This window comes from Vespa mandarinia, chromosome 7 (assembly GCF_050613455.1).
Source record: "Vespa mandarinia isolate Hongniang chromosome 7, ASM5061345v1, whole genome shotgun sequence".
Lineage (NCBI taxonomy): Eukaryota > Metazoa > Arthropoda > Insecta > Hymenoptera > Vespidae > Vespa > Vespa mandarinia.
Window position 1 is genome coordinate 2,435,001 of NC_140816.1, and position 22,622 is coordinate 2,457,622.

At 34.5% G+C, this 22,622-nt stretch overlaps 2 protein-coding genes across 2 annotated transcripts in view; both read right to left on the reverse strand.

Moving 5' to 3' along the window:
• Positions 1-3,783, reverse strand: part of LOC146872869 (uncharacterized) — an 11,238-nt gene extending 7,455 nt beyond the window's left edge. The window contains exons 1-2 of the mRNA XM_085658342.1: positions 3,751-3,783; positions 1,600-2,147 (exon numbers count right to left, since the gene is read on the reverse strand). Of these exons, the coding sequence (XP_085514468.1) occupies positions 1,600-2,147; positions 3,751-3,783 (581 nt within the window). The remainder of the gene's footprint in view (positions 1-1,599; positions 2,148-3,750) is intronic.
• The window catches only part of LOC146872870 (uncharacterized), an 80,778-nt gene continuing 60,431 nt past the window's right edge, over positions 2,276-22,622 (reverse strand). The window contains exon 4 of the mRNA XM_085658087.1: positions 2,276-4,500. Coding sequence (XP_085514213.1) covers positions 4,497-4,500 — 4 coding nt within the window. The 3' untranslated portion in view covers positions 2,276-4,496. The remainder of the gene's footprint in view (positions 4,501-22,622) is intronic.

A 22,622-nucleotide genomic window follows, 5' to 3' on the forward strand; every position in this document is an offset into this window, starting at 1 on the left:
TAGTTGATGTCAACCATTCAAGGCTCGTTCAAACGAATTTCCGGAGGTTTGAAAAAAAAAAGGAAGCTATTCGATTTTTCGAGAAAAGGTCCGATACTATCATATCATCGATTATACCGTAGTATCACGAACCTTTCGATATTGTCAAATGATGCTACGTATTATGCACAGGCTTCGTTGACTTTTTACGATACTTTCTAACTTCAACTATAACTATATATATATATATATATATATATATATATAGATAGATAGATAGATAGATAGAAATATGGTTCATCCATCTTTTCCTTCCATTCGATCAACACACGTCCCTTCTTATCTTTAAATCCTGCGATCCCTTTTCGTAATTTGACGCGGTCCGTTACTTTACCCATTTTCCAACCATCTCCTGACCGCACTAGCAATTCAGAATGAAAGGGAAAACAAGCGAACGAAGTAGCTTTCTAGCGGGTTTATTGCTCCCGAAAAGTATAGGGGAAAAAAAAAAGAAAAAAAAGAAAAAAAAAAGAAATAAAAAGGAAAAAGAAAGGACTCATCCGTCGAGGAAAGCTAACCCCGAAGGATATTCAGTTCGAACAATTTATTTCAAGTACGTTTTGAAAAAACGCGATTTTCTTTTTTCACCGTATCGTTAACTGCATCATTTCTAATTTTCGTCGAATTTATTTCCGCATCCGAGAAAAACGCTAGAGTATTTTCAACGTGTAAAGAATAAAAAAAAGTGAAAGAGAGAGAGAGAGAAAGGAGTAAAAGTTATCTCGGGAAAGTTTATTGATTTGAAAAGTTAATCACGATGTTGCTTACTGTGTAAAATACGCAATCATTAATTCGATAATAACAATTTTATTGAAATTAAACACAAAGAAAACAGAGAATATGCTTTCTTCTTATTAGGAGCTCTTTGAGATATTCGAAAAATTTCAAAAGGTTTTTGATAATAACGCATAAGAGAAAATATAAGTAAAAAAATGAAAAATAAGAAATAAAATAAACGGAAAGAAAATATCGTAAAACGATCGAGAGTATTTTAAGAGTAAAGAAATTTCACGAAATATCATCAGTCAATCGTAAGATCTTTCTTTCTCGAGCTTTCAAACTTTTGTTGAAACATTATTACTCGATATCAAATCAAAATGGAATAAGGAGACAGAGAACAAGACATTACGAATGAAGGACAGAACAAAACTGTTTTACGTAGTCACGCGATAGTCAAAAAGTAAAGTTTTGACAGCAACGAACAAAGTTAACGGGACAAGCACCTTGAAGTATCAAAGATTTTTAGATAAGAATGATTACGTCGTCAGGATCGATAATTCATTTGTATCCATAAACGACGCTCGATTAATCGATCAGTTAAATTAATCGATCATTTCAGCGAAATTTTTTTCACTTTCATTTCATCTGTCGATATTGTAAAAAAAAAATTTTTTTTTCAGAACATTTTATTACGACATTTAAGAATTTTCATATTTATTAAAAACGACTCTCCTTTTGATAGCCAAAAAAATCCTTATAAATATAAAAATAAAAAATGAGTGAGATAGAAATTGTTTGAAAGAATTAAAAATGACAAATTAATATATCTGGTTGACTGACCTCTCACGTGTGTTTCGACCTTCCTCATCGTCCTCTTCCTCGATGTCGTGTAATCTTGGGCTCAGTCTGTGTTGAGTCCCACCATCTTTTCCGAATTCTTCCTCCTCGTTTCTCAGCTCACACTCCTTTTCCTCTTCATCGTCGAGATCGTCGAGATCCTCATCGAGTCCACCGAGTGGTGCACGATTTTTCGAGTCCACCGTGGAAGCAATTTGTTTTTGTTGACCCTTCTGTTGATCCAGACTTTTTTGTTGCTGGGACGATTTTTTATCGGAATCGGAATCCTTTCGGTGATGTTGTTGTTGTTGTTGTTGTTGCTGCTGCTGTTGCTGCTGCTGTTGTTTTTGCTGATGTTGCTGAGAGTGGTGATGTTGGTAGTGATGTTGTTGCTGCTGAAGCTGCTGGTGATATTGTTGTTGATGCTTAAATGTCGAAGCAGCGCCCTTCTTGGCCTGGGGGGTGGCCCCCGAGACAGCACCGCCACCCCCACCCCTGCCGCCGCCGGCGCACGGCAGGCAGCAAGACCACGTGCCCCCCACCTCGACACCCTAGCGCCACTCAGCGTCAAAACATTCAGGGCCGACTTCACCAAGCTCGCACTCCTCTCACTTTATTGAGGGTCAACGTCTTTGAGATCTTTCTCTCTTTTACTCTCTCTCCCTCTATCTCTGTCTCTCTTTCTCTTTACTACACTCTTTATTTCTTTCTTTTTTTCCTTTCTCACCTTATATCATTCACTTTGACGTCAATTTCTATCAGCAATGATATAATGAAATTGTACGATTCCGTCGTTCCTATAAAGAGTTCTCGAACGACACGAATGACATATCCGCACTCTCAAATGCAAAGGTAAGAAATTTAATCTATTCCCAGAGATACATATAGCAAATTTTTGTAAAACTTAAAAAAGGAAATCTAACAGATTTTTTTCTCTCTTTTTCCTTTTAACATACACCAGCATTCGCTCGGGATATGTTATATAAACGCAGCTACTTCTTTCCAAAATGGTCTTTCTTTCCGTGATATGAAAAGAAAAGAAAAGAAAAATTTAGAAAAATTCGAAAAGGATAAGATATATGTATATGTATATATATAAATATATAAATACATATATATATATACAAATATATATCTTGAGCGTTCTTTTCGTCTTCTTATATCCTTTCTTCTTAAATTTAATTTCAATTCTTTCAATTTCAATGAATATCTCTCTGGCTAACGTTAATCTACGTTATAGAATGCATTTAATACGTTATATCGAACTTCTTCCAAGAATACCAAGGGAACTGATTGAATAGTTGATCGGTAAACTTCGCAACCGTGTTCTAGTTTCTCCTAAAAGGTCTCTATTTCTCTCCCTCTCCCTCTCTCTCTTTCTCACTCTCTCTCTCTTTCTCTTTCTCTTTCTTTCTCTTATATCTCCAAGTAGGAGCAAATACTTTTTGGCCGTGGATTCACTTTACGAGCTCTATTATCTCTATTATTACGAGCTCTATACGTTCCCTCTTTGTGCGTTGAACAGGCGCAATATATAAGTTGTAATATACAACGGAGCGCACTATCATCACCACCGTCACCAACACATTCATAACTCTTTGTAAACTCCGATATCGCAAGTTCGTCTTCTTTCGGAGAATACGAGAAAAAAAGTTGGCGTACGATTAAAATGCTTATTATTAAATCTGCGCTTTTATGCGACCGCTCTTAATCTCCTTTCATCGATCATCTTATACGAACAATTCCACAGGTTATCATTTTGACACAAGAGGCTATCATTTTGACGATCAAGAATACCTGACGATCGATTTTACTTCTTTAGGCTTTTATATATATATATATTGATCGTATGCATCAAATTTGATCGGCTCTCTCCCTCTATCTCTCACTCTTCTTCAATTTTCTTTGTCTTCTTTTTCTATAAAAGTCAATCGAACTTCTTTCCAATTTTTAACGCACGCTCGATCGTAGTAACGTTTCTTTCGACGTCACCTTTCTATCCATCTTCCTATTCATCCTTTCACATGTATTCTCGTTCCTCTCACACAAATCTCTTCTCATCCCGATATCACTCACGCAGGATAATACCCCGTGATACGTCCTGTGCACGCAAATACCACGGATTCTTTCAAATATAGACGATTCTTCACTTACTTCAATCCTATTCAACACTTTAATCATAGTCATCGTGCGTCATCACTACAACACATATTGCTTCGTTGCTGTTATTGTTATTGTTATTGTTATTGTTGTTAGTGCTGCTGCTGTTACAGCTGTTCGACAAGAGTGCACTTTCACGCGCGCGAAAAAAAAAGGTAAAAAAAGAAAGAAAAAAAAAAAAAGAGAAAAATACACAACCTACGAAAATCGTGGCAATCCTCGCAAGAGCAGCTTAGTATTTATCGAACACCCGTTAAAGAGCTTTGAATTTATCCTCGTACTCTTTCGAACAACGCAGAACTGGCTTTCGATTAAATTCGAACATCGAACTATCGAACGAACTCGCAAACGCATTTCCTCCTTCTCTTCCTCCTCCTCCTCTCAGTTTCCACCATCTCTACGTAATAATAGTCGACATTATCCTTCGTGAAAATCCGATAAATATTCGCGATCAAATCGTAGGATCGTTGTATGCACTTGCAACGATTTCGTACTTTGTATCTTATTATCTTTCTCTTTCCTCCTTTTTCCCCCCTATTTATGTCATAGTACTTATTGTCTTGTTTACCAATCGAAGACACTATTTAGAACACAAACATGATTGTCGATTGTAGGAAAAGGAAGTGCAACGCGTGCGTACTCGTTTATGCGTACATATGTTGCTTGTTTCATTCTATTTTCTTTCTCTCTTTCTTTCTCTTTCTCTCTCTTTCTCCCTCTCTCTTTTTCTATCCAACGTGTTATCTGTAAAACGTAGACAAAATAGGAAAATAATAATATTTGTTGAAGAAAAATCTATAGGAAATCTATCGTCAAGGAGAAAGATGTCTAATGTATGTAAATTTCTTTTTCTTTTTTTTTTCTTTTTTTTTTTTGAAGAAGAAGAAGAAGAAAATATAGACAGTTTGTTAATAAAACATATCGATATAAATTTGCATTCTAAAATAATATTTGATTTGGAAAAGCGAAATTAAAAGATATATAAAAACGGCGAAATCGCAATGATTAAAATAAAAGATATTTCAATGTTGAAAAATGCCTATGACATTCTCTTTAACCATGGACCTGAAGGGATCGTTCGTATTTCCTCGACGTTTTTATAAATTCATAGTTTTCGATATATCTGAAGCATGCTCTTTTCTATAAGAGCATTTGGATTAAAAATAATGGAAATAGTTCTGAAAAAGGATCGATAAAAAAAAAAAAAATAAAAGATAAAAAAAAATAAAAAAAGAAAGAAAAAAAATAAAAAACGAAAGAAAAAAGATAAAGACGATCATAACGATGATAATAAATCTGCGTGATACGTCATAATCGACTTAAATCAAGCAAGTTAACGAACAATTCAAAGAGCTTTAATAGTTCCAATTAAGACATAGTTGTTCGTACTCGGTAATATTAAGACGAATCGTTGTCTCATAGCTTACGTATATATTGACATCAACAATGCACTAATGGCCATTTACTCGAGTACTCATTGTCATAAGAACATTTGCGAATATGTACTACTTGAATTATTATTCACTTAAAGAGACAACGAGATGATAACAATTAACAATCAAGCTTTTACCGACCTTTTAACCTTTCGACGCTTCTAGCGTGAATTGAAAAAGTAAAAAACGACGATGAGTAATAACAAGGTTTAAATGTTCTATAGAGATTGGAATGCTTAGGAACGAACGCTTCAACAAACTGTGATTAATGGTAACTTTAGAATAAAAACAATGATTTGCGATAAACGTAGGGCGTGTCTCGTTTATGACCTTTTCTAAACCCAGAGTCCTCGAAATCTAAAATACAATTAGTTACATGTAGTTAGCGAACAATTGTCAAGGGAGGTGAAAGAAATAATAGTAAAAAGATAGTTATTAAAAAAATAAATAAATAAATAAATAAATAAATAAACAACGGAATACGAATAATCGGCATAATCAAAGATAAACGCTGATTCCCCAAGAGGATGAGAATAGAATTTTTAATTTCACCGCAATCTATAGGAAAGGATCTGATTAATCGCTTAAACACAAATTACTCGGAAAAGTGCAAAACTGCCGCCGTGCCCATTAGAAATTTACTCTCATCACTTCGTTTAAATTGAAATTTGCCAAGATTCTTTCCTTATCATTTTTCTCTCTCTCTCTCTCTCTCCCTATCTTTCCCTATCTCTCTCTCCGACGCTTGCAATTTGATTAATATAAAGAAGGAAAGAAGCCTTTACGAAATGGAATTACACGAGAGAATTCGAGAAGCGAAAATCGACCATAGCAAAAAAAAAAAAAAAAACTAACAAATTAAAAAAAAACAACATGATCTGTATTAAACAATTTTTTTTTTTTTTTTCATTATCTCAAAATAACATTATTGAAGCAACGTTGGATGTATGAAAAACCATGATTAAACTTATGTAAAAAAAAAAAAAAAAAAATAAAAAAAAGATAAAAAGAAAAAAGAAAAGAAAAAAAAATCGAGATTTTTACATGCATAGGATTCGTTAGTTTTACCACGAGAAGAAAGGAAAAGACCATATTTCGTGATCAGAAAAAAAAAAATGAAACAAGGAAGATTATTAAAGCTCGAATCAAATCGAAAAAGAACTTTCCCCTTAACCCAAGGGTATTCTCTATTTTACTCGAAATTCGATTAAAGACTTCCGCGTATCGAGTAAATAGGAAATTAGATTATCTCGTTAGTTACTCGCCCTCTTTTCTCGTCGATGTCGAAGAGGAAAGCAAGCTGATTCTTCGTGGACTAAGTTTCTTCGAGAATTTCGTTGTGAATGGTTTTCGTGAGATCACATTTATTCCGAAGTAATACCTTATTGCGTAAAGAAAAGAGAGAGAGAGAGAGAGAGAGAGAGAGAGAGAGAGAGAGACGAAATCGATCAAACTCGTTTTCGTCGTCGCGTAAATCGTGACAGGATTAAAATAAAAATTCTACGACTTTAGTCGTTAAACCATCTCTCTCCATCGCCAAAGCAATCTCACGATATTACTAAACAGAGAGCCTTGCTTGTAAAGCAAGGAAGCTTTCCTACATCGTAACTCTTGACAGCTGGATAAATAGGTATTAGAAAGTTTCGAAATTAATCTGGAGACAGTAAACTCTAAGCTCACTCTATGTGTTCCCAATCTCATAATTAATTAAATATAGTTATTAAATATAGTTTGGTTAAACCGCTTGTCTTCGACCAAGTCATCGACGATTGTCTTATTAAATAAAGATGAATTTTGCAATCTGTTGCATCGACCTCTCTTTATTTATATTCTTTATTTTATTTTTTTTTTTATTTATTTTTTTTTTTTTTTATTTTTTATAATATTTAATTTCATTAAACTTTAAGAACAATGTCATTTTCTTTCCTTCGTGAAATTACTCTAATCGAGATAATATACATACATACATACATACATACATACATACATACATATATATATATATATATATATATATATATATATATATTTGTTACGTGAATTCATCTCTTCATTCATTGAAGTGAAATAATAAATCAAGATATACATACACGTAAAGTAAGATATAAAGTACGAGAAAGTAAACCGTGGTAAGAGTAAATGAAACGTCGTTGAAATAAATGAAGGAAAGATAAAAAAAAAAGATGGAAAAAAAGAAGAAGAAATCTCTGTTAGCTTTCTTCATTAACATTAAGACAAGCGTGTCCTATATACTGAATGATCCACTCTGGTTTCTATATACGGTATTAAAAATAGGAATTATTACACACATTCTCTCTCTCTCTCTCTCTCTCTCTCTCTCTCTCTCTCTCTTTCTTCTTTTTTTCTCGATTTCACAAATGTTATACCGAACAATTAATAAACAAAAAGAACTAGGAAAATAAAATTGAAGAACATTCATCCTTGTCATTCGTTTACAATCAGTTGAATGAACTATCAGAGACTATTATAATACTTCCAGCATTTCCGGGGATGTTACTTTATTACCAGGGGCAGTTTCTATCATTAATTACAAGAGCGATTGAGTATTCGACTCATGGCTTTCGCCATTGGTATAGTTAACCAGGATGATCTCGTCTGAACCACCTACGTATATGACCCGATATCATCGATGGTCAAGATAACCTTGCCTCTAACCCTTATCCCACCCTCTATATCCTCATTTCTACCCCTTACCCTACTCTAACCACACATGCTATTACATTGGTAGAAGGTAATTAATTGCTTTGTTCGTTAATCGTTCACTGTGATATAAAATGATCGCTAAAGAGGTTTCATATTATCGATACATTGCAAACTAACTGTGACAGAATAACGATGTTTCATGATGCACCAACTATAATCGAAAGCATTTGAGTATTCTCTCTCTCTCTCTCTCTCTGCCCCATCCCCTTTTTCTATCTTTTTTTGTACCCGTTTTTTCATCAGAAAAAAAGAAAAAAAAAACAAAATAGAATAAAATACAATAAATACAAAAGAGAAAAAGAGAAAAAAAAGAAATTAATAAGACACGATTCGAATATCGACCGTGTTAATTCAAACATGTGTCCAACGTTTTTCTTCGTAATCCTTTTTTGTATGTAATTACTAACTTGCCTAGGTTGACGATCTAAAAGGATCTCTTTGTTCGACTATACCAAAGATACACATAATTAACTCTTTGACGATACTAATTAATTTTAATCGCTTGCGAAGCATGACGTTTGTACGGTATGAAAGCATAGCTTTTTTTCTTGCTCGGTCTCTCTCCCTCTCTTTTTTTTTTTTATTTTCAACAATATGTATGCAAATTATTATTTTTTTTTTTTGTTGGTGTGTTGTGCTTCATTAAAAATCTCACTTTTTTTCGAGCTTGTTCGCTTTTATTTTAAACGGCGACAATTTAATGCAACACGAAATATTGCGAATAAGTGAAACGATTCTAAGCTACCCCGGAGGAAGAAACATCACCCCGTTTTCTTCTTAACTTCCCATCTTCTCCTTCTTCTTAGGCTCTTCTTCTCGAAGCACCATCAAGTGGAAAGTATTCCCGCTCTAACGACGAGCTTTGAGTACCAGCGCATAAGTGGCTCGGCGATGAGCTACCCAAAGAGCCATGCCTATTTCTCTCTTTCTCTCTTTCTCTCTTTCTCTCTCTCTCTTCCCATTTTCTTCCAAAATTAAATCAAACAATCGATCGAGACAAGTATTCGAAAAGAAAATATTTTTCTTGTACAAAATTTAATTTGATAATTATATTTTACGTATAAAAAAAAAAAAAAGAAAAAAAAAAAGAAAAGAAAAAAACTAACTTCAAAAAAAGAAAAAAAAAAGGAAGTAAAATAATTGAAAACATTGATTGTAAAATTACATATAAAAATTGTGAATCTAATTTATCGAACATTAAAATAATCCTATGTTCTTCTTATTACAAGGGAAAAAAAAGATGCTCCTCCCTCTTAAGGATTTAATCTACCTTTTCGTTTCTTTTTTCATCGTATAATTCCTTTCGTTTCGTGATATCGCTTCTAGCAACGCAAAATGGCAACGGGATTATCCCTTTTCTCGGTCTTTCTCGAGTTCTATCTATCTAGCACGGATTAATCGATACGAATAAGGATCGTGAAAGTCGCTAAAAAGAAAGAAAAAAAAAAAAAAAAAAAATGAAAACGTGACGATTTATATTGACACGTAGATGTCTAAGAGGTTTTGGTGGAAAAAAAAAGTAAAAAAATAAAAAAAAAAAAAAAGAAAATATTTATTTCAGAATTATCGTTATCCGTCCGATAAGAATACAAGTTGTTTGAACTTTGATACAATTTATTATTCATCGATGTACACGGTTACCATAGATACAACGTGCATATTATTACCAAACGAAAGAAACATCCTCGTTTACCGATGAAATAGTTAAAGATATATAATGCCAAACGTTACTTTCCATAGTTGAATTTATACCGGTCTAGTTCGCATAAATTATAACGAGGAACTACATCCGCTTGACGGCCTATATTACGCTTCTCTCTATATACGTTCAAACTCTACTGAGAGATCTCTATATATGTATGTGTAAACAACGCGTGTATTTGTGTGTGAGTTTGGATATATGTGTACACATGAATATATCTATACGTCCATGAAACGCATTAAATTTAAATTCGAATCGAAATTCTAGTAACATTGGGAATACGGATTTTTCATCGGGAACGGGAGAAAGAAATGTGGTTATTTCAATTTTTCAAAGGCGGTATAAATGATCTTTTGTTATACCACGAATAATAGCGATATTATGTAGGATTCAATGCGCTAAAGAATATTTCTTGATATCTAATTAATTTAGCTTTTATAATGTCCATATATCCTGCGTGTGTGTGTGTGTGTGTGTGTGTGTGTGTGTGTGTGTGTATGTATATATACGTGTATGTGTGCATGATATAGTAATTACGATTATCTCGGAAATAATGGACTATATATTTTTGATCGAGAAATAAAATATTATACCAGAATGAAACTGAAAGTTTCGACGTTTATTAATGCGTTGTCGATACTATCGTATTAAAAACTTTGTAATATAATATAAGCAACGTAATCCTCAAATATCGAAAAACTTTTTCAATGTTCGAATCTGATGTAACAAATTTTTTCGAAGATAAAAACAATCAAAACCAACCGCGAAATCTGAATATTTATTAGGTTATAGAATGAACGCATATATTGAATACGTGAAACAGTATTAATGATTTTATTATGTATATGTATTAGGTTCAATATTCATGACGCGTACCGAAGATAAATACATTATCGCTGGTCTACAACGTTGAAAAAGAAAATACGTGGAAATGAATTGAACTAGATGCGGTGAGAAAAAAATTAGTTTTTTGATACGTGTCATTCAAATCCAGAAAAGTGAAAGGAAAAAGAAAGAAAGAAAGAAAGAAAAAGAGAGAAAGAGAGAGAGAGAGAAAGAGAGAGGGAGGGAGAAAACAAATCGGAAAGACCAAATAACATTTTCAACGGTAGAGTTTCAATTACGATCCATCTTTTTGGAGCCAGGTCGAATGATGGAGGCTTCTCTTCGACAAAACACCCTATATATGATACGTTTTCACACGAGAGTTCGAAGAGAGATCGAGAGAGGTTGTATGTGGTAAAAGTAAAAAAAAAAAAAATTAAATTGCCTGCCATTCGTCCTGGCATCAAAATCCATTTTCTAAATAATACGTTTGCCCATGCGACAACGTATTTTTGAAGAAGAAAAAAATAAATAAATAAATAAATAAATAAATAAATAAATAAGCTAAAACAAAAAAGAAAAATAAAAATCTAAAGACTATTTTCCTACGACATTTCAAGGAATTAATTTCAATTTAACATTTAACCAATTTACATTGATCGTGAAATATCAAAAATCGTAGATCTTTCTCCTTGACGATAGAAATCTTCTCTTTTAGAAAGAGCTACACGAAATTACATAAATACATATGCATAATATCGACGTAACGTAAGTTGAGAGCAAACCATGTATCTATGTAATTATATACAAGTACCTTCGGTATCTGTTATCGATACCATCTTCGAAACGCAAGAATACGAGTAGATGGAAAATAAATGAGGATGCTAAGATGAAGTCGAAAGACAGTAAAATGCGATCACTTTTCCCCAAGTTCTCCTTTCCATTTCCCTTCGGAAAACTAAAGTTCTAAAGTATTCCTTCGAACTACTGCCGGAAATATCGTCAATGTCTTCGTATTAGTCGTCGTCTTCGTCATTGTCATTTTTGTTGTCGTAGTAGTAGTAGTAGTCGTATGCGACCTCGACGTTGAACCACCACCCTCGATGTCATCGATGCATCTTAAAATAAAATACTTTTACCGAGATAAAGTATCGGCGATAAGACACGTATCTTCGATGATATATACGAGACAAAATTGTACGGACAATGTAATTAAACGAAAACTAGAAAGTCAAGTGAGAAAATTCGAAAACGATTGGAATCCGAATATCTCACTTTCGTGTTGAATGTTCTTTTTAAGAAAAAGTCCGTCTTTAACGGCAAAGTTTTCTTTAAACTTGACGAAGTTTTGTTGAAGTCAGGATAGAACGATTAAATCACGTTAAACATCGTTAGAATCTCGGCTTTAACGTTTGCTTTTTAATCCAAATTAAAGTTCGTCGAACAGAGAGATCACGGCGTTAAAAAAAAAAAAAAAATAAAAAAAAAAACCCACAAAAAAAGAAAAAAGGAAGAAGGAAAAGAAAAGAAAAAAGGGAAATGGAAAAAATTTGTCTACAATAAAATTGTTATTTCGAAAAATGTCGAGTCTGAATCTGCAAGTAGTACGAAACGAAAAGAGTATGACTAGGCGACCTGCCTGACCAGTCACCCACCCTATCTACTAAAACTATCTACTAAAACGTTTAAAAGCACGATAGATAAGTAAAAGGAATAATTTAGTCTATCTCAAGAGTTTGCGACAGGTAACGTAAACAACAGGTAGCGAACGTTTTACACATATAAACATCCTGAGATTCATACACGTACATACATACGTAAATAAACATCCCCACCTTAAAGCACTCTCGGCCGGACAAACAAACTCGGCCTCCTTTCGTCTCGCTCCTAACCGTATATCTAATACAGCATGAATCGTTGTTTACACGATCGCTGCAATCATATCATATGATCAACGCAAATTACCCAATGATTTTTCATTTCCCATTTTATTCGTATTCGTGGAGAATCGTCGGATTAAATACTCCTACAGGGAATTTCTGGCTCTCAACTTACGTAAGTCGACAATGAATAACGATAGAGCGAAAAACGAGAGAGAGAGAGAGAGAGAGAGAGAGAGAGAGAGAGAGAGAGAAAGAGAGAGAGAGAGAGAGAGAGAGAATTGAAGGATGAGAGAAAGATAGAACAGAGAAAGAGAAAGAAAACTGAGGAATGAGAACAAAAAAGAGAGAGAGAGAGACATAAAGGCATAAAAATAAAACATAAACAACACAAAGAAAGACAAAAAGAAAAAGAGAGAGAGAGAGAGAGAGAGAGAGAGAAAGAAAGAATCATCGATGATTACTTGCACCAAGAAGATAAAAATCAGTGGTGTGTACAGCATCCGACGAAAAATCTCTCACGCTACGATGTATCGCCGTCGATAAATGAAAACGTTACTCCGGACAATACGGCGTTCGCACTCACATCTAAGCATCGTCGAGTTTAACCAAATTAAATCGCTATAATAGAACGATTCGGCCGTTTCGAATTCGGCTGTTTCGTCGATGAACGTGTATAGTAACGAACCTCGTCACTTATTTATTATCGTTGACTCTTTTTCTTCTTCTTTTTCGTCTTCTTCTTCTTCTTCTTCTTCTTCTTCTTCTTCTTCTTCTTCCTCGAGGATATTTTTCCACGAGCGTACGAGTTTTTCAGAGTTTCGCATTTTCTCGTTGCACTCGCGACGACTACAACGATGACAACGACAACGACAACGACAACGACAACGACGACGACGACGTCGACAACGAGAATGAGGATGAGGACGTGGATGAGGACGAGAACGAAGACGATGACGTGTCAATAACAAGAACGAATTGAGACGCGAGAAGCCGCGATGGTAACACGTTTTTCCGACATCTGTCTTTTATTTCTTCTCATCGTCGTTGACTGATATTTCGCACTTTAGTCAAGAAAATTCCAAATCACGCACATTCTCTCTCTCTCTTTCTCTCTCTCTCTCTCTCTCTCTTTCTTTCTCTAATCATTTTCTTGATTGAAAATTTGACAACGAAGAAGAAGAAGAATTAGAAGAAGAAGAAGAAGAGAAAGGAATCGCGACGAAATGCACGCGCGCACAAGTTCCAAATAGAAAGAAAAAAAGAAAGAAAGAAAGGAAAGAAGGAAGAAAAGAAGGTAAGAAGGAAAGAAGAAAGGAAGGGAGGGAGGGAGGGAGGGAGGGAGGGAGGGAAAAAGGGAAGGGAAGAAATAAAAGGGCTATATTCTCACGTCTCCCCACTTTTCCTTTTTCTTCCACGCGGGAAAACTATTCTTTCCTCTTTCACTTTCCAACCGCCGGCAACGCCGACGACGACGATGATAACGACGACGGCAACGACGACGATAACGATGATGACGACGAGGAGAACAAGATGAACAATAATGACAATAACTACAACAACGACGACAACAACGACGACGACGACGACGACAACGACGACGACGATGACGACGACGATGAGGACGACAATGATGAGGATAAGGACGATGACAAAGACAACGATAAGCAGCTCGTGCGCCGCCGTCGTATTGACGTTGACGACGGCCGAGACCCGACTGACGAAACGATTCTCTCTCTCTCTACCACCGACGCTGTAGTAGCACAGTGTCGTAGCATTCGACGGAAAACCAGTGAATTTTCCATCCTAGAGAAAGAGAAGATATGGTTCACCCTTAAAGGGCGCCAATTTTATCCGTCACTGCCTTTTTTTCTCTCTCTCTCTCTCTCCCCCTCTTCTCTCTTTCCTTTCTATTGTAACTTTCTACTATTACATGCGTGTATGCGGAAGAAGAAGTGAGAAAGAAAAAGAGAAAAAGAGAGAAAGAGACAAGTAGATAGATAGAAGAATATGCGTGAAAGAGAGAGAGAGAGAGAGAGAGAGAGAGAGAGAGAGAGAGAGAGAGAGAGAAAGGGAGGATTATATGAAAAAGGAAAAAAGGTTGCCGTCTGGTTGTCGTTACTAATGCTGCTGCTACCACTGCCGTTGCTGCTGGCACTCTGCTAGTACACTATACTCCGTAACTTGGTCCACCAACCGACGGCTCGGCAGCCCCGGCTGTTTTGCAAAAATTAGGTCAGCCGTGTGCCTTCCCCTCCATCTCTCTCTCTTTCTCTCTCTCTCTCTCTCTCTCCCATCCTCGATCGTCTCCCTCCTTCTCAACCCCACTCGCTCATGCTTAACTCTCTCAATGCATCCTCTTCCCTTCTTGTGTTCTCCTCTGTCTGTCTGTCTCTCTCTCTCTCTCTCCCTCTCTCTTTCTCCCTTTATTTCTTTCTAACATGCGCAAGTTCTCTTTTCTCTTTTATCCTGTTTCCCTTACTCTTAAAGACCATTTCCCGCGATATCGGAATCCCATGAATGCCTACCGTCGTGTATGTTGTACTTCGACGAATCTTCTAAAAAATTTCTTTTATCTCTTTTTTCTTTTTTTAACTCCTTCCTCCTCCATTTGTTGTCATTTTTATTTCATTCCTTCGTTCGAGATAGTTCTTTTTTACTTTTAATTTTTTTTTTTAATTTTTGTTTTTCTTTTCTTTTTTTTTCTTTTTTTTTCTTTTAACGAACCGTCGTAGAGGATTGCAAATTTCTTCTCCTAGATCGTGTTTGAGAAATTAAATTTAATTGGATAAGTTTTATAGAAACGAAAATCTTTCTTCGTGATGGAGGAGACAGAAGGAAAGAGGAGGTACTGTCACCTCGCGCCATTAGATCGAAAAGGAAATACGAAAGAAATCGTCTTATAATAACGATACATTTCCGGTTTTTCATTTTTCTTTTTTTTTTTGTTAAACCCTTAACGCACGTATAACAAAACGAATTTTTTCTTTTTATTTGACCGAGTAAAGAAAAAAAAAGAGAGAAAAAGAGAGAGAGAGAGAGAGAGAGAGAGAGAGAAAAGGAAAAGACTACGTTAGAGATTTTCACTTGACAAATTTTCGCAATACGCGTACTTGTTGCACATAGTAGAGGAGTAATACGTAGTCGGTCGGGCATACAGTTTTCACGAGAGTTTCCTTTCCACGGTTTTCAGTTTTCCCTTGTTTTAATTCTCGTCTTTTAGACGCTTTTTCCTTTCTTTTGTGAAGAACCTCTGTGTAGCGGGCGCGAGGAGTCGTTGAAGTAATGCGACTTGGTAAAGCTCGGTGTGGTATTTTCCTTGGAATAACGTAAAGTCCGATTAAATAAAGTTTCTAATTAAAATCCTGATTAAGATTCTCTCTTATGTACTATCGTATAAACGATTGTTTTACTACACTTTTTACTTCTTAACTTTTTCTTTTTTTCTTCCCCTCAATATAATTTCTTTATTCCAATATAATTACGTTAAGAAGGGATTCATTACTACAAAAATATAACTCATTCATTTGTAATCACGAGATTTAGATAAACTACATTACTATGGACTACAACAAGCCAATCACAATTTACTCTAATCTTTTATATACTGTAATTTAATTAAAAAGTCGCTCGAACACGAGAACGTGAGAAAGAAATGAAAGTGATAGAGAAATTTATAGGTAGAAGGGATGATCGAATTAAAGCGTCGCGAATACGAACGCGATTCGCCGCATATAATTAACTTAAAATGTAAATCACAGGTCCGAACGAATTTAAACGCATAATGGGATAATATACTGTCAAATCGACTAACGAATTCTACATGGCTAACGAGGACTTTAATTTATTTCGATTTTGCAAATTTATAAGGGTGAAACAGAAGTTGCGATTGCGACGCCAACGGAGGTACTTTTTTTTCTCGCTCCCCCCCCCCCACCCTCTTGAAATGACGTGACGGCCATGACGACGATTATGAAATAAAAATACACATTGTAAAATGTGTTTCCCTTTGATGAATTTTTAACGAGAATATTCTGAACATTTACATGCGATTCCTGCGACAGAATTTGTCTCGTTTTAACGTAAGATAAAATCCGTTTCTTTTTTTGAAGTATGCTCTTACGGACGTACACTTAAAAAGAATTTCAAACTGATTGTCTATAATATCCACTGAGAATAAATAAAATTCATTTCTATTTGTTTTTATATTACTCTTTAACAATCCTTCCTTTTATTTTCTTCAAAAAATTCTTGACTGTAGTAAATTTCTTCGTTAAAATCTAATTAACATGCACGTGTGATAAATTACGATAACGTTAATTTTTATTCATTATTGATTTTTAACGTGGGGGAAAAATTTTTATGAATGATTTAAACGATGACACATAAGAGAGAGAGAGAGAGAGAGAGAGAGAGAAAGAGAGAAAGAGAGAGAGATCGCGATATATATAATTAAAAATGAAAATCTTGGTTGAGATCCCGCATCGAAAAAGCAAATAAATGAAATAACTGGAGTAATAAAAATGAGTAACATTAATACGATTGAAAGCCACGAACTTTCGTAAAATAAACTTTTTATAGAAATAAATATGAATATATCTCTCGACGCGATTTGGGAATAAACTCAATTCTCCTATCGTTATTGTAAACCGTACGTAATAAAAAGAAACATAAACCTGCCGTTCGTCTATAATTTTCAACAACGGTATTATTTTATTCGTTTTTATCTTCGACGATGGAAAATATTGAGAAATGAGATATAAAAATATCGATCTAATAATAAGATCAATGCTTTTTATCTTTCTTTCCCTTTAGGAAAGAAAAAATAAGATGTAAAAAAGAAAGAAACATAGTACTCGAGTTAATATTTTCTCTTGAGTCGATGAAATCTCATGAGAATCGAAAGAAGAAAAAAAAACAGAGAGAAAAAGAGAGAGAGAGAGAGAGAAAGTAAGAAAGAATAAAAATAAATAGAAAAAGATAGATAAAAGATGACGAACATGATCAAACATATTTTTCACATTGACTTAGAGAGCTATATAGATCGTATGACTATAGAGTGTAGCTCAAACGGACTAAAAAATAAACTATAATTTACTAGAGTAGATGAATAACCATGTTTCATGTAACATTACAGATAAAGTTTATTAAGGTTACGTGTTTCTGCATTAACCCCTAAGAACCTTACAACGACCTAGGTAACGTGAACTTGAATCACGTGACCAATTATATACTTCATGTAGTAATCAGTAAGCAAAAACCCTTTTACGTTCTTATATAATAAATACAAAATGCTAATAAAAAAAAACACATGGAAATAATTTATCAGCTGCCGACATGAAACGCCGTAACGAATGAATTAAAAATTTCTATTCCCTTGGAAGAATTATGCAGGTGATAAATTAAGGAATATCTCGAGTAATATATCCTATATACTTTTATAGAATGTACATATTTGGTATATATCTACATAAATATGTAGGAACTGAAAGAATAGAGTTTAAATGAAAATGTATACGTACATGCGCGTGTGTATGTGTGTGTATATGTGTATGTGTCTGTGTATCTATACGTTTTATGGTCTCGTTTTCTTGCAAGGTGACACGCGAGCTCGATATATTTATATTTCATGATACGTTATTGAACACGCACGCACAATATGTGTCCAGCACGTAAACGCAACTATACATTCACATATATAGAAGATCAATATAAAACGAACGTATTATTCGAAAATCGGGTATCACGGGTTCGTACGATATATATATATATATATATATATATATATATATATATATATATATATATGTACATACGTTGTAACCAACAACAAAACCTTTTTACTGTCTCTAACTGTAACCTATGAAAAAGGATTATCGAAACACGAAATTGGATCGGTTTGAGTAATATAGGTCAATAATGACCAAGTTCCGTATTACGAAACTATACCACACATACTATACGCCCATATAGATAGAAAAATACAAACGATTTCCTCGTTTCTCTTTCATAAAAATCGATATGTACACCGATGAAAAATCATCGATTTATAGATATCCTATCCTTATCGTTTCCTGCAAATTATTTGGGAGAAGAGTTGAAAGAGTAGAATTGAGAGGGAACGATGGAAGGAAGGGACGAAGGGAGAGAAAGAGAAGATAGAAGTGATTTTCCACTCCGTTCGTTCGTTCATTCGATCGATCTTGTACTCTCTCTCTCTCTCTCTTTTTCTCTTATCTCTCTCTTTCTCTCTCTCTCTCTCTCTCTCTCTCTCTCTCTCTCTCTTGAATGGGAACGATCGAATGGAAATGGAGCAACAAATTAAGGAGGATTAATTAGTCGAGTGCACCGGATGTTGACTATACTCTTGAGGGGAGCAATAGCAGCGTCCTCTGCACACGCACGGATATCTCTAATTGTAATACAAAGAGGAACCCAAGTATTTAAGCTCTTCCACGTTGGAACTGGGATAGGAGCCAAGAACGTTTATCATTACGCACTGTTTCTAAGCGAGCAACTTCTCGAAACTGAGAAATTTTTTCGGTTTTCTTTTCTTCCTTATCTTTTTTTCTTTTTTTTATTTTATTTTTATGTTTTTAATTCTTGTTCTCTCTCTCTCTCTCTCTCTCTCTCTCTCTTTTCAAGTATTTACAACATATTACACTATTGTCGAAAGGATAATTAAAATCAGAAAACATACAAATGTATGAAAATAATAAAAGAAAGGAAAGATGGAGAAAAGAAGATAAGAAGGAGAAAAAAGAAAGAAAGAAAGAAAGAGTCTATTTCGAACAGACGTGATATTATTCATAACTTGTCTCTTTCTTGATTTGAATCGTTAAATGGAATACAAAAAAAAAAAAAGGAAGAAAAAAAAATTATGTATGTATGCACACGTCAGGACATTATCATTTTACATTTGTGCATCCATATAAAGAATACAGACAGCCAACACGTGTTTCGTTTCCCATAGAGAGCAACCCAACCACTTAAATATGTTGAGTTCATGGACGTATGAAAATAGATCTCCTATCATCAGATAATCCCATCCGAAGATATCTATTCTTCGCAAAGAGGATTCTTCTTCTCGTTTCAATTAGTTCTCATTTGACAATCGATGATGGATCACTCCTGATATCATTTCTTCTTAGCCAAACATTTCCCTTTATTCCGTTCAAAATTATACAAATATCACCGTATACCTAATTAAAATTATACGATAAACGTATTATAAATATAACAATTATAAAATGCATGTGATCCTGAAAAGGGTTAAAAAGTGGCTTAACCAAAGACAATATGAGAAGCTTTGAGATTACGTTATTGTTACGTAATAACCAACTCACTCATTCTTATATTCGTCTGAAGGAGAGAGAGAGACAGAGACAGAGAGACAGAGACAGAGAGAGAGACAGAGAGAGAGAGAGAGGGAGGGAGATAAAGAGAGAAATGCATAATGCTTGGTCCATTCTTTATGGCATTGTAGACATTTCTTTCTTTTCGTATGCATATACAAAGAAGAAGAAAGAAAAGGAGTAACCTTTGAGCGTTACAAAGAGATGTCGGTTGAAAGCTTGCCGTTAAATTTAGCAAAGACTCGACGTGCATTATTAAAGCCAACGTCCGTGCAACCACCACCAATGACGCGTTGATGACGACGATGATAATCACGACACGATGTACGCTTCCTTTAAATTTGAATACACAGAGAAGCCTTAATAATACAAAAAGATGCCAAGCGTCGACTCTTGAACCCCAAGCTTTGAGTAATTTTCCTAGACAGAGGGAGAGAGAGAGAGAGAGAGAGAGAGAAAGAGAGTGTGGTATACCTTAAACTTTGAATTATATCGATGGTATGCTTTGATCTCGTTCAAAGGGTTTATTTAATCAAACATCGTGCAAACTTAGCCTGTTAAGTCTTATTTCATCAAAACGTCATTCATTATCACGAAATTCAAATTTTATTTCTCATCGATTTAATATCGCATCATATCGAGCGACCTAATTTTTTTTAATATCGTGTTAATCGATTTATCGCAGAATCCGTCATAACATACGGAAAAACTTTGGAGTTGATTCTTCTCCTTTTTATTTTTCTTTTTTTTTTTATATATATAAATATTTTTTTTTTTATATTTTTCTTTTTCTTTCTTCGATTTTCTCGCTCTTATTGATAAATTCAGGACGTATAATGGTCGCTCGAAGCAATGGTGAAGCAATTTCCAAGTAAGCTATGTAAGCCTCTATATACATATACAAGCATATACACGCATGTACACACACACTTTCTCTCTCTCTCTCTCTCTCTCTCTCTCTTTCTGTCTCACACACATACATACACAGAGTCATCGTCCGTCGGAAGTGGCTAACTTTCAGGGACGAACGGAAGAGCCCGATACCGGTGATGCTCGTGAACATGGTAGTCACGCTATACTGAGAAACAAAGACGATTAGAAGGAGTAGGGAAAATCAGAATAGTGAGGAGAGAAGAGGAGAAGGTGGAGGTGGAGGTGGAGGAGGAGGAGGAGGAGGAGGAGGAGGAGGAGGAGGAGGAGGAGGAGGAGGAGGAGGAGGAGGAGGAGGAGGAGGAGATAGGAGGGATCAGGGTAGCTAGGCGTCGACGTACTCGAAAGCTTTTGTCTTTCTCGACAAACTCGTGTAGTACGACGTTATATACCGACGGGCAAGATGCTAAGTTACTTGGCTAAGTTTATCAAACGTGAGGGAGAAACCCTCGGCAATATATTTTCTTCTTTCTCTTTTTTTTTTCATTTTTTTTTCCATTTTTTTTCACTTTTTTTTTCTTTCTTTTTACATTCACTTTCGAACGGTTTCGAGGTTCGACCTAAGTCTACACGATAATTCTTGGAAAAAGAATGTGACAGGGAAGAAAAAATATTGTTCAATCTTTTATTTCGAGTATACTAAGAAACCATGTATATAGAAAAATAATCTACATATATATTTATGTACTACACTCGTTTACGAGTAGTAGGATTTTTATACGATATTTATACAGATGGCATGTCTGAAAATTCTAGGTTTTTTATTTACGTTAAATATGCAATGTTCTATTCCTCTTACTCTTCCTTCCTAACCTTCTCTTTATCTCTATTTTCTCCATTTTTCTGATCAATTCAATCTTATACCGAAGTAAAAGAACAGATGGTACACGCATCTATGTAGAAATAGAACGAATCTCTTAAATTCGGTATGAAAAAAGAATGAATAAATAAAAGAAAGAAAGGAAGAAAGAAAAACGGACGGAAAGATAAGAGAAAAAAAAAAAACGAAAAGGACACAGAAAAACAGAGACACGATGAGGCAAAAAGACAAAGAGATAAAGAACCGTATCGCAATTTTTCTTTCGAAATCGATTAAATCGATAAAAAAGATCGATTTCTGAAGAAAAGTCTCTATTAAGTTTGATATTCAAGATTTATCGATGCGTATAAAAACGAGATTGGATTCGTTGAAATTCTTGTCGACTTAAACGATGATCTCAATGAATATCAGGAAAAAAAAAAGAAAAAAGGAATAAAACAAACGCGACCGATAGAGAAAGGATTTGATTTTTTTATTTTTGTTTTTTTTTTCGTTCTTTTTTTTTTTTTTTTTTTTTTTTTTACCTGAGAGACACAACGAGCAAATTTGAACGCCTTTACGGTAGATTAATCGCAACAATTGCGAAAGAGTCAAGAATAACAACGAGCGACATCAACGACGAACGTTATTACACAGTCCCGCGTTTGTAATAACGACCACGCGAAAAACTACACGATGAAAATTTCCATAAATTTACATCGGGCTTACAACGTGAATACATACCTCGAGAGGTGCTCCGCTCTAAAAAAAATGCGCGGGCTTTATAAAAGTTACGTGGCTTTTACAAGCGGTTTCGTCTTTCTTCTTCTTTTTATTATTATTATTATTATTATTATTATTATTATTATTATTATTATTATTATTATTATTATTATTATTATTATTATTATTATTATTATTATTATTATTATTATTATTATTATCGTTTTTTTTTTTGGAGTGAAGGTGGAGTGGAAGAGAGGAAAGACGACTTTACTATTCTTGGCGCTACTCCAATGCTTCTTGCATAAAGTAATAAAAGAAAAGAAAAAAAAAACGAATGAAAAAAAAAAGAGAGAAAGAGAGAGAAAGAGAGAGGGGGGTGGGGGAATAAAGAAATGCAAATTCTTGCACATTTAAATGATGAAATAAATTCTTTTACTACAAATCAATATAAATCGAGTTAAGATATAAACTTATGTTAAGCAAATGAAGATT